Here is a 16,223-nt window from a genome sequence, read left to right on the forward strand (position 1 = left end):
TGAGGGACAGAGTCTGCGCCATCGGGGAGGAACAGAGGGAAGAATGTGTAATGGTTATTAATGACCGTGTCAGATCTGTAAAGAATGAGATTTACTCTCTTAACAGGACCCCGGGTTTGGCTTTATAGATTTTCTGTCTGTGGAGAATACACTGTTCAAACTCACCTGATCCATTCATGTACACACACGCACTTAGACATGGCACTTTTTTTCTCTTCTCTCTCCTTTTAATTTTTCTTCTCGCTGTCTTATTCTAGGATGCACACAAACACGAACACACACACTCACACGCGCACACACAGGGTGGTGGATGTGGCCTACGTTACTCTACACTTTGTTCTGCACAAGCTGGGGCTCCCGTGGTGTAGGGAGCCGTCTAGCTATGACAGCTTAGTGCAGCAAAAGGCCCTCACCGGAAACCAAGCCTGCACTGTGAGATGAATAGCTTCCTGGCCACACACACAATCACACAGGCTGATATGCACACAGACACACATACACGTGGAGTTTATGTGTTGGGTGCAGCCCACGCAGATCTCTCACGGATAAGCAGTGCAGGTGTTTGCCTAGGCGAAGCAACTTAACAGCGGCGTTGTTTCATGCCATGAAAGTGACACACAGTTGTGACTGTAATGATCATCTTGTGTGGTAGGAAGAGATGGCTTTCATCAGGTAATGGTTTCAGGGATAACTAACCTCGCTAGGTTTTTTTTTTTTCCTTTACCTCTCTATATTTGGCTCTAACTATCTTACTCCTATCTTTCTTAAAATAACATCACTGACTGACATCTTTTACCTTCCCCTTCTTATTTCATCAGCAGAGGCCAATCATGACTCAGGGGCAGGATCTCCATCTCCTGAGCTGTCCACCCCGAGCCCTCGGAGGAGAGCATCTGGAGAGCATGACCTCTTGACCTGCGGCCAGTGCCAGACTAACTTCCCTCTGGGTGATATCCTGGTTTTCATCGAGCACAAGCGCCGTCTGTGCCGGGGGCCCATTGGCGGACTGAGGTCCTTCTCCAAACCTGGGGAAGCTGGTGGGGTTATGGGCCTTCCTATCTCTCCGAGGGTCAGGTCACTGGAGCTGGGAAGAGGGGCTGTTCCGGTGGAAGTGGGCGTCCAGGTGACCCCAGGAGGGGAGGAGGATCAGGAGAGGAGGCTGACCCCAGCCAAAGGGATCTGCCCGAAACAAGAGAGAGGAGGTAAAGAGATTGTAGCGCACCAGTACACATCGAGACCATAAACACAGAGGTCAGGAAAGAGCTCTCTTGTCACACAAGAGGCGCACTTACATAAATGAGCATACACATCCACACATACAGTTTTATATCTGTGACTTCAGAGGACTTGCTGTCGACTTGCTTTCATTTTACTACACTTACCCAAACCGTAACCTGCTGTGTTGAAAATATCATGTTTTTTTGTCCCCGTCAGTAAGACACTTGGCCTATCATGGCAGAGCAAACGGATTTAGGTCCCCACAACATGAGTAATACCTGGATCGGGCACACGGGCACACACACGTCTCTCACCTGTCCGAGACAGATAGCTCTCTTTAAAGAATCCCAGCTGTTTGTTATTTTGACAGTGGCCTTCAGCAGGGATTAATGTAGCCTGAGATGATTTTATTAGAGTGAGTGAGAGCTGCACTGTGTGTCTATTCTGCTCCATTTTAAGTAAAACATCACACACACACCAAAACACACACAAACATACACGGGCACACGCACACACACACACACTTGCAGGCCTCAAGGACTTCTTCAGCTGAAACCAATTGTGAAAGAAGGTGATAGAGGAGCCGCCCCCAGAATGTGTGTGTCTATTTGTGTGTGCCTGTATTTTTTCCTTCTTCTTCTTCTTTTTTTTTTGAGTGCACCTCACGTGTCTGAACGTTTGTATAGAAATCCTGCAGCATATGAAGAGGTTAAGAAAGCTGATTAAAATTCATCTGTGTGCGTGGTGAGGAGAAGGGGATTAATAAAGCAGCAAGGCCGTTCATCTGGCTATGAGGGGAAGGGAAAGGCGGAGGGGTGGGGGGCAAGGCCTGGAGAGTGCCAGCGCTGGAGGGAAACCAATTCAAAGTTATCAGGAGAGAGACAGTCACCATCACACCCGAGAGCTGGGAAGGGTATCCAGGATTACACAGACTCCAGTAGAGTCAGAAAGGGCTGGTTAGAAGAGGGAAGATGGCTTCATTGTGAAAGTTACCAAGTAGAATTACATGTGAGATTATGCAGTTAATGCAGGAGCTGGTCAGCACAATGTTATATTGTTACGTCCTCGTGTAAAAGTGAGGCTTTAACATGTGCTGTGACACACTAATTTATAATATATTTACACACATGTACAGTAGAAGCGACGGTGAACTTATGACAGCAGGCTGTGGCTCTCTCTGGCTTCACAGCACAGCATTTTTCAACCACTGCATTTAAGTGGTTCGAATTCACGCTGAAAGTTGATTTCAAGTATCTGATCCCAAACTTGATGAGATTCAGTCACCACAGTTACAAACCAGGCAGGTGGTCAAAATACAGAGAGGCACTATTATGACCCTGAGTAAACCTCACTAAGTTTGTAATATTATTTTTTATTTTTTTTAAAGATTGTAGCAACCGAGCTGATATATGAAATGGTATCTTACCCAATAACCTCACTATGACACTTTAGAGCTCCACCGGCTGCTGTCATTTGACAACCACACCATATTTACAGCGACTCTAACCTAAATTGGGTGAAAGACAAAACACAACTCCTATGAGAGAGAAGAACTGCAAAGACATGCATGCACGGTTAGTGAAACCATCAATGATGCACCACTATCACAGTAAAACAGGATGCTGCATCACATACAGACACCACAACGGCCAAATCAATGTCATTATGAGAGCAACGAGTACAGGGCTCACAACAATCAGTAACTTTTACAGACGCAGCAAACAGGCAAAGACGCCAGGGACAGAATAGCACACTCAGCCGTAGCAGCTGCACTGCCTAACTGCGCACACACACACACACACACACAGGCACACCCACACAGGCACACACACACACGCAGAGTCAAAGGCACAGACAGGCCACTTGATCTGAACATCATACACGCCAGCAGCACCGATCTAATGTAAGCAATGACAATAACTCAAGCACAGCCAGTAACAGGCTGCTGTGTGCTTCTTTATTTCAGCACTGTGGACAGCGCGGGGACATTTAAGCACAACCCGCCTTGCTTGCACCTAAAATACAATTTCTTATACGAAAAAAAGCAGTCGAACTTTACAAAGGCGTCTGAGATGATTCTCAGTGGAGGAGACATGAAGTCAATGCCATCTTATTTTTCTGGTCAAACATACGTGATCCATGTTGTCTAAAGTAGGCTGCCACCTGTTTAGGCCTCTGTGTGTGCTGGATAAGTGTAATGTGTAAATCTTTGCTGAAAAGCACAACAGCTATAGTATGATGTGTTTTTGTGCAAAGACATGAAGATAGCTTTCAGATATCGTTCGTCATATGCCAGTGGAGTTGAAGAAGCTGTGAGGTCCAGGGCTAAATGGAGACAAAACAGGCTTGCACCAGTGTTCAGGCTCTTAATGTTTACCACGTCGCTTAAATTAGAGCTTCCTTTTGTCCAGAAACATGAACATATCGGTATTTTTCCTCTTTTCTGCCTGCATGGTTTACCTTCTCTCAGTCTCACCATGGCTAAGCATCTCTCAGCAGTTCCATTAACTTCCACATTTACTTGTTAGACCCACTGATATGTGCCCATTTTTCAGTACTACCCTTTTCTGCAAGTGTCCCACCCTCCTATCTTTGTCCTTCTACTAAGCATGCCATGCTATCTCTTTTACTAGTGTGCATTAAAAAATATCTTTTGATAAAGGAAAAACAAATTCAAATTCTTCAGAACAACATCAAAGGATTGAAATGTAAAGTTTGACGTAATGCTACGTCGTTGGCAAACGTTACCTTTTCCTTTCATTCAAAAAGAGAACTGCTAGTAGGCGGCCCCTAAACCTCCTTCGCCTTTGTTTGTGAAGACTTGAAATCTGATTAATGTGATATTTAAATACAGTCTAAAATTTCTAAACCTTTCATATATTCTAAGCCTTACCTTATATACGATCTGATGAATGTGTACCGCCCACTTATGGATCGTAAAGGAACTTCAGACAGTAAAGGGAAACAAAGAATTTGTTACATACTGAAATAAATAAAATAAGTGAATAAAAAATAGATAAACTTTACTAGTTAAAGGTTCTTAATGTAAAGATTTTTTTTGTTAATAATGTGTGGAGTAACAGATACAAATTTCAAAACAGCATTTGTCCTTATCAGTTAAACATACTCCTTCCTGTTTAGTGAAACAATGTGGCATAAAGTTGCATGTAGCTGAATAAACTTACACTTTGAGTAAATTATTAAAATTTATATTTTGATGTCTTTTTATATGTGCAATATTTTGCTATAAACTTTCAAAAACATTTGTTCTTGATTTGAAAATAAACAGTCGTGACCAGCGTTGCACTGTGAATTTATATATCAAATATATTAGAAGAAAAAAAAATAGCAATGATACTTTTCATATTTTTAAAATATACTTTCAAAATACCCATCATTCAATGTGTCAGGCTTTATGGAGTTAAAGACTGTTACAGGTTGCAGCTGCATGTACCACTATCACACAGATTGGTTAATATCTACTGACCACAAACCTGCGACAGCTTGTTTTTGATGTACCTGCTAATTTTAGCATACAACGATGTTGTTTCCCTTTACTAAGACTTTACCCAGTAGTGGAAAAAAAATCAATTACAAAAAAATAACCAACCAGTACTGATAATAGTAAAAGCTTTTTTAACTGTCTAGTTTTTTCCTGTTAGACTTCCAAAATCAACTGAGCGTGAAACATTGAGTGGCAACACGAGAGCAAAAATAGTCTTTTGAAAGCAAAAAAAACAAAGATGCTATACATTTTACAGAGGTGGTGAGGGAATGTTTAAAGGAGGGGGTGAGTCAACCTGTTACAGCAGCAGTCAGTTAGTCATTCACAGACAGTCTTATCACTAAGAGAACAGAACATGAAAGCACTCGAAGCCCCAAATGAAAGAAAGGAGGATGGCTTTGTTCAACACATTATACTGCCACTCAAGGCAGTCTCAAGTTTCAACCAAATTAGATTACATTATTAGGTCTAATTACGTCCAGTGTGTTAGCAGCTCTCACATTTGTACACGCACACACTGTAAGGAAACATCGCATTGCCTTACACGTGGTATCGAGGAAGTTTGGGGTACGCAACCAGATGCACGCAAATATTTGCAGCACAGGAGTCAACACAAAACACACAGGTAAATTAGAGTGTGTATCTGACTTGCGGGAAGATGAAACAAGTTTTAATCTAAGCATGCTGATAATGCATGAAATGCCTGGGCCGTCCCTGCATATCTAACATTATTAACCCTCTGCTTTCCTCCCCCCAGTCCTGGATTTTTTTTTTTACTCCTCACCTGGCTGTGTTTTATAACATCCTGTCTGGCCTCTTTGTCTGTCAGCTTCCTTGCTTAAACTGCAATCATGCTGCAAGGCTAGCAGATTCAACCCCAAAAGCTGCACGCAGACACACACAAACACGCGCGCGCACACACATGCACGCAAGCAAATGCATACTCGACGGCGTAGATGAAAAATGGCCCTTCTGTGCCCTGTTTGTATTTTTTCCGGAGTTTCTCTTGCTGATGCATGCACTATGTGTGCACGTGTGTGTCAGAGCTTTGTCAGACTATGTTAATATGCGTGCGTGTGTGCCTGGGATGAATCTGTATATGTGTATGTGTGGGTGAAGAATGATGCGTGTCATCCAGAAAGCGAGAGGTTGTCGCAAGGGGAGTGTTAGTGTACTAAGACGACCCTGGCCCCGCTTTGAACTCCTCCTAGGACTGCTGTTGGGCCCCCTTGGAGCACTTTAAGACATCCAGCACAGACGGGTGAAGTCGCATCATGACAGCCTCTTTCTTTTTCTATCTCATTCTCTCCCGCGCGCGCAAACACGTTGCGAGGAGCTCAAAGTAAATATTTCATGAGGTGATGTGAACGACAGTGACATCCTCAAACGTCTTTCTGTGTTTCTCTCTTCGGCCCACCTCTGATCCCCCTGCTTTCGCTTTAGTGGGCATGTCACTACACTGAGATAAAGATTTCGCGCTGCTTTTTTTTCTCCTTCTTTTTTCTTCTTCTTCACAAACTCAATACGATACCGATACTTCTTTTCTTAACTGAGCCAAAGTAGCACCGGATTCATGATCAAAGAATTCAAATGAGGCACCCGCCACTCTAGAACTGTCACACCTACATTTTCTGCAGGTGCAAAAACACGCAGAGGCATTTTAACGTAAAACATGTCTTTTTTAGTCCTAATGAAACAGGGATTTTTTTTTACATTTTCTATTTTTTTACCTGAAATGAGTCATTATGGTTTCTAGATAAAGGCCTGTGGAGTAACCTAAAAAAACAACACTGACCTTTGCTATCAAAGAGGTCAAAACTGCCACAAAATAACAGTGACATTCCTGTTTCCACACCTCTACATTAGATTTGAAGGTGTCCCTCTCCTCTCTCCTTCTCTTTCCTCTCTCTGTTTCTCCCTCCCCACCCTGATTTTTTTTCTCTTTTTTTTGCCCCACCACCCAATGTTCCTTTAATCACCTGGCTTGCTCTCATTTCCATATTAAATAGGCTTTAATCATGAAAAGCAATCAGGCTTTTGCATATTCATACCTTCCCCTGTTCGCCGGCTTCCCTGTCTCGCTCCAGTGCCAAGCAGCCAGTAATCAGTAGGCAGGCGGCGTAATGCCATAGCCCCGGCCCATCGCATGAAAACACACACACTGCGTGAGTTAGAAATAACTTCACATGCTACTTATGTATTATCTCTACTCCAAAAGAGAGAGAGAGGGAAAGCAGGAGAGAGAGAGAGAGAGAGGGGTAAGAGATAAAAAAAGAAAGATGGCGAGACTGATCCCTGATTTGAGCTGCGAATATTTGTACAGAGGCTCAAGGAAAAGTCGATTTGCATAATGACTTTGTAGTTTTGCATTAATCACATTTGCATATGAAAATGCGTTAATTACTCCTGATGATTTTTTTTTAACTTGCTTCATTTGATGTCCAAGCTCTGGGGTTGTGATTAGGGGTCACATGGTGGGAGTTGTGGAGGTAGCTTGTGTGTGTGTGTGTGTGTCTTTTGCTGCGGTCTGAGTGTGTTTCTCTGTCCTTACATGAGTGTTTTGAATGCTTGCCAAGGAATTTATCTTGTGTCTGCTGTTAGGCATGTGCGTCTATTTTAATTTGTGTGTGTGTGTGTGTGTTTCCTAGTTTCTACGAGTGGCAAATATTTCCTTATTCCTCTGCAGGGGGAAAAAAAAAACGGCGAACACTCCCTCCTCTATTTAAACACACAACACTGAGTAACACAAATTCACAGTATCAGTTGCATTAATAAATAAAACACGCTTTTTTTTTAAGACTCGCAATACACGTTTGGCTCAGTTTTACATTTGAAACACTGAAGTCAATTGTAAAATACGTCCAGCACATGCATAGAAAAGTATTTCTATTTTATGCAGTTTGGTCTGGAGAGTTGGCGCGCACGCTTTTGTTTGGTGCTTTTGCACAAAGCTGCACGTAAATCTTCTCAAGTCATCCCTGCTGCACAGCTACAGGCGGTTGCAGGCTGAAAGCAAAAATAATTGGCCACTTATTTATTTGCAATTTTCAGCTTCTAACATGTTAATGAAAGAGCGAGAAGCACGCTGGACTGTGTGTTTTCTAGGAGCTGCACATGCATAATAATACTGAACCTGTGAAAACACAGCAAATGTAGTTCCTGCCTCAGCTTTAAATTTAGGTTAAAATAATTAAATCCTTTGTGGTGGTTAAAATCTCAATTTTTTGCCTGTGTGTGTGTGTGTGTGCGCACAATTACCGTATATGTTTCTGCCTGTGTATGGGCCCCTAGTGTTGTTGGCCCATAACACCGCGCCTCAGACAGGACCACCCCAGGGGCCGTCTGACTCTGCTTGTGTCTGTCTGTCTGCTCTATGCAGCAGGGTCAACTAGGTCTATAAGCAAGCTGCTAAACGGCACAGCTGCACATGCACACTGCCACAGCATCCAACGCACACACACACGCAGAAATTTCAAGAAATCCAATCGCATGTGTGCACAGGAAAGTAGAAACATAAACTGATAAGAGCCACACACACATAGAAAACATATGTGCATGCAAGAATTCATACAGGGACTCTCATCTTCCATTAAGGCCTGCATCTCCCACCAAACACGCACGCGGACATACACACACGGCTTAAAGGCTCCCACATGAAGGCATCAAACACTCCAGAGCCGGCTTTATGGCACTCATATGGCAACAGATTTGATATTTTCCTACCACAGCGGGGGAATAAAACTCGCCACTAATTTGGACTGCGAGCGCCACCGCTAACTTTCAGCATGTGCTGACTGACTGTGTCTTCCAGATGTGTGGACTCTTTGCTCCTTAACGGCCTTACTGAAGAGGCATTAGGAACCTCACACCCCTGGTCCCTGCTCTATATATATGTGTACATACGCACGGCGAGTGATGATGGCGCTTTGGGATTCCGACACAGGCGCAAGAGTTTGAGGGAAGTGAAGACCTTACGTTGTGTCAGTGGGAATCTGAATGTGTTTATGCTCTTAGTGTAAATAGCTATAATCAAGGTGTTTCCACCGCTGAACTTGAGCTACCCCTCGCTTCCCCTCGCTGGTGGTGACAATTGATAACAGGTGTGCTTTTATCAGTGATGGGCAATGTTGCAAATCTTTTAAAGAACCTACAGTACGTGCTTATAATTAAAGTATACACGTGCATGGACCTTAAATGGGAACTTGCACATAAACCTTCTCCCACTCTGGAAACACTTCTCGGAGAAACCTTCAAGTAAACATGCGGATAAAATCCTCACATGTGTGCTCAGCTATCGTGGAGACATTAGTGCATAAACATATCATATGCCTCTTTCAGACATAAATGGGGAAATTTTCGCTCCCATTTTCCTATTGAAAAGTTGTGTGTGTTTGCCTTTGGGGGAGGAAAAGTGGGGCTAGCATTAGGTGTTTGTGAAAAGAAAAAGAGATGGTGCTTGTTAGCCAGTCAGACAGGGGTAATCCTACTTGCCACACCGCTGTTGTTCCTTTCCTCTTATCTTATTAGCGTCCTGCCTCTGATTGGGTGGGATGGTCGCGAGAAGAAAATAAGGAGACAGCGTTTATGTCGTATTTTTTTTTCCACCCCTTTTTTGCAGGCTGCTTCACCGCAAGAGATATTGGAAGCCTTTCATGGTGCAATTCCTTTTATTTCATCTACTTATTTGTCTTGAGCAATTACGCCGGGAGAGAACACTAGACACAGACAAACACGTGCTGAACGCGAGCTGCCTTTATGCTGGTCTACCACTTAAGCAGAAATCAGGAGTGCTCCTAGAGCAATGCTGTGATATACATGCTACTAATACTGCCTTCTTCCTACACGCTACGCAATCAGCAACGATTTACTGTAAGCAGAAAAAGGAGGGAAGGAAAAAGCACGGGTGCAAAGGTCACCGTCGCCTCTGTTTTTTACACTTTCATTTCTTTCAGTGTCTGTTTTTTTTCACTTACCAAATCAGTCATCTGATTTCATTCACTCACTCAGATTTGAGATACAGATTTCTGGGTTGAATGGCTCCACCCCACTGCATGAGAAATGACAAGCCTACTAAAAACAAAACTTAAAAAAATAATAAAATAAAATATTTTTTTTCTTTTTTACATTGTAAAAATTATCTCCATATTAGAGACTTTTTTTTGGTGAAGTCTGGAATTACCCAGACTACAGGGGACATTTAACGGACTGATATTTAATTTATTTCTTCAGCGCTTTGAGCAAACACACCCTCTAGATGAAAGGTTCATAGTTGTCCTTCTGGCCTTATTCATTATCTTTTATTATTATGTTACCTTATAAAAACTGTGTTTCCATCTATAAGAATGGAGAAGAAACATCAGCTCTGGCCTGTTCTTTTTTTTCTTCCCCCCTTTTTTTCTTGGGATGAAAGAGGGCTTGCACTGTCATGTCCATAGATGGCATTGAAGACAGGGGAGTTAACTGCTCAAGGCTAAGGGGCTACACTCTCCCCGTATACTGGCTTAATTCATTCTTTTCCAGAAAGCCCTCTTGCATGTGCCGGTCTTTCCCAGAGCAAAACAGAGCAAGCCAAAATGAAATAAAGCCTAAGATGTTATCAGGGTGATTGGTGCCAGCGGAGCTTGTCTGGGCCTGTGGTCTGGCAGGGCAGCGCTGGCCTGTACCAGTGATTGTATATGTGTGTGTGTGTGAGTATAGGTGTGAGTGTGTTTATGTGTGCGTGCGTGTGTGTGTGTGTGAACGAGTGTGTGTGTGTCCTAGAGGCACTGGATAGATGAAAGCTTTCTTTAACCATAAGCTATGCAGGAGCCGTGCCAGGAGCAGGAAATGTATCAGCGTGATAAGAGACAGAGAGAAAAACGAAAAAGAGAAAGAAAGGAAGGAGAGAGGGAAAGAGGTCTGGAGCCAAACTCAGCCCTTCATAAAAATGTGTTAGGTGCACTGGCGGCTAATGCTAAAAAAATTTGTGAGTGCAGACACACTGAAAATCACACAATCAGTAATGTGTGACTAGATAAAAGCCACTTGACACAGGATATATCCATGTATTAACACTGCTTATTGGCTAGGAATAAAAAAAGAAAGAAAGAAGGAAAGTCACTGTTAGATCCTGTAGTAAGGTACCACTGATTGGGGACTTCAAGTGTGAACACCACCAAACACTCACAAAGCAAAACTGAACCTATTTAAGAGCACCAATAATACGTGAGACATTAGAAAATAATCACGTTATGCTTTGAAAAATTTTACGGTAAAACTACAATGTAATTATCAAACTTTTTGAAACCAGTTATTTATCTGTAAATTTTAAAAAATCCTTGAATTAAAAAAAATTGAAAATGAATTTTCTTTTTAAACTTTTTGAGAAATATATGTTCTCATTTTGAATTTGATACCAGATACACATTTGACATTAGCAGAGGACTGCTCTGGACAACCCTCTGGAATTCCTTTGGACTGCTGCAGTTTTGAAAGAAACCTGTTTAATGATTCCTGATTGTGTTGAGATTTCAGCTGCTTAACAGATTGCATGTTTTTTTTTCTCTCATAATGTGCCGAGTGTTTTCTGTGGGTGGCAGGAATGGACGGACACTACTGTAGAGTTACGCTGTTGGAATACATGCACATGTGACTTGACATTTTCTTGCTGAAATAAGCAAGATCTTCTTTTTAAGAGATGCTATCAGGATATAAGATACTCCAAACCCTCTATTTAAGAAGAAGCTACTTTTGGCTGCTCCACAGCGGGTAGCTCTGCATGGATGTTTTGGCAGATTTCTGCCCTTCGTGATGCAACCCCAGAGGGACGTACGATTCAGTATTAATGGGGCCTTCATGTTTGTGCAGGTTATCCAGTCCATGTCCAATAATGCAGTCATAAATCCTGTTATGTTTCTTTCACTTTTGCAGTGATTTCCACAACAAAATCATTAGATTTTTAATGCAGGAGCTGAAAATTACCCCCATTTAGTAATGTGTGCAAACATATGTACGCACATTTAGCAATCATAGATAATGTTTTCAATTTCATGTCATTCTGACATTTGTGGACTATTTGCCCAGATAGTCTTTCGTAGGCATGCTCTCTCTGGGATTTACTTTTAATACCTAATCATATTATTTATTTACCCTATTAATTGTGAGATAATCCACTAGGTGTTACATTTCTAACCTTTTGCTGCCACATGCCAAAATCTTTTGAAAGATGCCATAAAATTTTAAAGCTTATGAGTTTATATATTTTACAATCAAATTCCTCAGTTTCAGTATTTATCATGCTGTCGTTTGTGAATCGATCACATTACCAGTTAAAATGTGTATTTTGAAAACTCAAAGAAATGCCAGTGAAGTGTGTCAAATACACGCTCCTGATGCCAAATTGCTAAATCCATTTAATATTTGTTCAGACATTTTACTGCCTAACATAAACCAAAACTCAAGTCAAAAAAGACTTAAAACAAAACACCACCCTGTCATGCTGCCCAAACACTGGCCAGCACATTTCTCAATTACATTCTGGTTAAAGTAAGTCATCTCTTTTCCGCTGACAGCACGGCCAATGCATTCAGCCTCTCCTGGGTTACAGGACTTCTCAGAAAAGTCTGAATTCTTGTGGAGGTTGAAAATACCTCAGAGCTTCTGCTGTCGTCACGGATATGGTGTAGGCCTGGGAAATACGGATCAAAAATCAGTCCTCTGCATTGTCAGTCTGAATGGTGATACAGGATATGTGAATCTCAGCATTTACTGCCAAAGTTAATGTGAGTGTTCACAAGCAAAAATCAATATTACACGACATATTTAGTTTTTGTTTTTTTGCCACAAGCTTTTTCAATTTTCATTTTACATACGTCACCATCATTTTTTAAAATAACAACCACTTTACTTTGTTTTCACTCCTTTAGGCATAGTTTGGTTTCTTTGAAGTGGGGTAGTATGAGGTACTTATCTATAGTCAGTTTATTCCCTACAGCGGATGATCGGCACACAGAAGAGCTGCTTCTTAAAACTTACATCAATTTAGTGTGCACTATATTTAAGGACATTTTTACCACAAACAGCCCATTTAACAAGCAGCTAAAGCTATTATATTGCTCTTGTCAAAGCCTCTAGATTCCACTAACAAAAGCTTGCAGAACATAGAGGTGCTGGGTCGTTGGGTTGTGAGATTTTTGTTCGGATTTATCGACTAAATCTTTGAAGAGAGCCACTGCTTTCTTGAGACCCATTTGGTATGTAAAGGCATGTGCAAATTAAAAACCTCCAGCCAGTGATATTGTTCACACTGGGCAAAGAAGTCAATAGTCACATGTGGTACGACATCAGTGAGTCTAAACAGGCAATATGGCAGCTGGCACGAGATCAAGAAGTCAAAAAACTATATTTAAAAAAAAGGATTTAATGGTTTTGCTGTGGTGACATGAACCATTGTCGAGTCCTAGTGAGAAAAAGTCTAATTCTTCATGGTGTGTGTAGTGGGAAGAACCTCTGTCAAATAATCCAACTCTAACATGTTGTATGCCTTTAAACTCTGAATTGCTACTTATTGCACTGACTTTTGCTTTCCCACCATGCTGCAGGAAAAGATTTATGAGAGATGCAAAGGAAGGGATAGATGTTGGAGAGATGCAAACACTGGCATAGTTTTATGGGATAAACAGATCATCTCACCCAAATTTAATTTTAACCCTAATTTTAATTTGACACCTTATCCAGCCCTAGTGCGGTGACAAGATCCGCGTAGATTGACCGTCCCTGAAAACTCTACTTCAAGGTTCTTCTACAGAGACAGCCTTCATGGGTCATCAGCAAGCAGGTGGTGAGCTTAGCCTTGCCTTCAGCTTACCTCCACTGAGGCCTTCAGGGTGTTTCTCAGAAAACGCCATCTTGTACCGTTCAAATCTTTCAAACTGTGGCATTAACAAGGTGGTTTGTGAAGGAGAATCAGTCCCTATTGTGTCCCAGTCTGGCACCACAGACCTACACAGAAAAGAATAAAAACACCATATTTATGCAGTGCAGATAAAATATTCTCCATTTAAAAATGACCATCCATCTACCTATTCTTCTTCTCAATCTCTTATCTTCTTCTCACCTGGAAAAATTGCCTGTCAATCACAGGGCTGACACAGAAAGGCAATCATTTGTGCTCACCTTCACACCTACAGCCAATTTAGAACCTTCCATGCATGTCTTTGGACTGTGGGAGGAAGCTGGAGAACTCTACACCACTAAAACTCATCCTCTCATTGGCAGAAAACCTGCACAGAACCCAGTTAGCAGGTCTGAATCATGCCCGTGATGTTGTGAGGTGACAGGGCTAACCATACCTCCACCATGCTGCTGATGACCAACTAACGGTCAAGTATTCATCTAGACATGGAATAACGCAATTAGATTTTACTGTTACAGTTTATAAACAGGTAAAGTAAACTTGAATAAATAGATAACTTTAACATAGTTTGTCAGGTGATTTTGAAAATTTGTGGGGAAATGCTTTTTATTCTCCATCTTCAATCTTACAAAGAGAAAGAGAAGCAGAATGATAAAAACATCCTGCCACAGAACAGATGTCGGCATCAAAGCCTCAATTAATGTGGGGTAAAACAAATCATTATTCTATGTTAATATTTTGTCAAAGCTAAGGAAAGGAGACTGTTGCTGTTGGCAATACCATTTTCTTTTTAACTGAGCTTATGTCCCACTTTGCAGTAAGATATGTAAATGCTGCACATAACTGCTTAAATCCTGCAGAAAGAAATGTATGTACATACATTTTACTTTTTGGATTTTACTATACAAAAAATTATATATATATATCTATATATAGATATATCAACTAAATCTGTGCAAACATTAGATTAGTTAGATAATACTTACTAATAATATAGGATAACATTTTCCGGGTAGTCTCTGGCTGCCTTTAACCTCTTAACCATGTAAAAATGGCCAAGACCATTTTCAGAATTGTGTATTAGTATCTGTCCACTTACGCCCACTATTAGTGATTACATGGGCTAGATAATTATTTGAACAGATTAACCTTATTCAGCCTCTAATGCTCTGCTCTCTTTGTTTCTCACCTGTGCTTAGCAACATATGCTAATACGCCCACACCTGTCATTTGTTCCTTCTGTTTGAGAATTGTAAGCTGTTAATTTGGTACACATTAAAATCCTCTCAAAACCCTAAAAACTGACCAGAGGATTGTCCAGACCCCTGTTCTCCATGTTATCTGCCTAATAAAAGCTAGACTGACACCTCTTGCTACTTTTCTGCCATCTAATTACAAAGAATACAATTAGCGGTTTAGCCTCTATTAGCTTGCTGAATAGCATTAGCACTTAGCATTATTTACAAAGCCTTTGCTACTTAGACATCACCTGAAATGTATCCATAACTCTCTTCTGTCAGGATTTTGAAACAGCTGGCGTGCAGTCTTTTTTACCCACAACTGCAGGCTTTGTAAAATATCATTTCTGGCAAGAAAACATTGAGAATTTTTTACTCTGGAAAAAATGATGTATGCACCTGAAATTTCTTAGCTTAGCAAGGTACCCAAGGTCAGCTAATCTACAGCACATCTATGTCTGCTCACTCCCTACCTGCAAAGGCTGCTGCTTATAAGAGCCAGTGCCTGTGTTTGGAGCACAAAAAGGATAGAATTATATTGAAAAGAAAAAAAATCTACTCAGACACTCCTTATTGTTGTGAAGCAGCAACACCAAGATTTCTCATTTATGTAGTAACTTCCAGGAGGCCTTACCAAGATTGTCTAGTTTGGGCTACTTTAGCACTACTAAACATTATATCAGCTGCAATCTTCAGAAATTAATATTACATTTGAAATAAATTACTTGTAAAATAATAGAGAGGAAAATATCTAATATTACCTAAAATATAAAAAAGACAGCATTATATTCGTGTTATAAAAATGCTACAGTGATTTTGATATTGGCAAAAATATAAGTTAAATCACAAAAGGCATGAATTAACTCTAGTCATGCTCGTAGAAATGATAGTACAATGTATTCAACATTAATAAAATGGGTTGGCAATGTTTTAACACACTGAATTTCAACAAAATACTTTGAAAATGTTTGAAAAAAAAAATCATATCCTGTTTTGACTTGTCCTTGTGTCAGAAGAAGTCTTCGGTAGATTATTTGGTTTCGATGAACTGTAGTTATTTTTATTTTTTTCAGATCTTCGTGCTTACATTTTTTACATGAGGTAATTTGAGAGGCTTTGTTTTTAGACACAATGTGGGACAGGAGATGGTTTGACATACAGAGGCATTCTTCAGAACTGATAGGAGATAAAAAACAGAATTCCCCCTGGAGACATGACAGCTACAACTACAAATAACGTTTAGCATTTTGCCGCTGGCCTTTACTGGATCACAAGACATTATATAGCTGGGAGAGATGCATAAATACATGGGGGGGGAGGCAGACAGAGGCTGATTGGTTTTAATTTATTTATTTGCATATAGAGACAG

At 41.0% G+C, this 16,223-nt stretch overlaps 1 protein-coding gene across 2 annotated transcripts in view; it reads left to right on the top strand.

The window, feature by feature from the left end:
* Positions 1 to 16,223, top strand: part of bcl11bb (BCL11 transcription factor B b) — a 34,666-nt gene that overhangs the window by 7,160 nt on the left and 11,283 nt on the right. Inside the window, exon 2 of one of the 2 annotated variants that reach the window (XM_063495270.1) lies at positions 819 to 1,202. In XM_063495270.1, the coding sequence (XP_063351340.1) occupies positions 819 to 1,202 (384 nt within the window). The remainder of the gene's footprint in view (positions 1 to 818; positions 1,203 to 16,223) is intronic. The other variant, XM_063495271.1, reaches the window with a different exon arrangement.

This window comes from Pelmatolapia mariae, linkage group LG15 (genome assembly GCF_036321145.2).
Source record: "Pelmatolapia mariae isolate MD_Pm_ZW linkage group LG15, Pm_UMD_F_2, whole genome shotgun sequence".
Taxonomy (NCBI): Eukaryota; Metazoa; Chordata; class Actinopteri; order Cichliformes; family Cichlidae; genus Pelmatolapia; species Pelmatolapia mariae.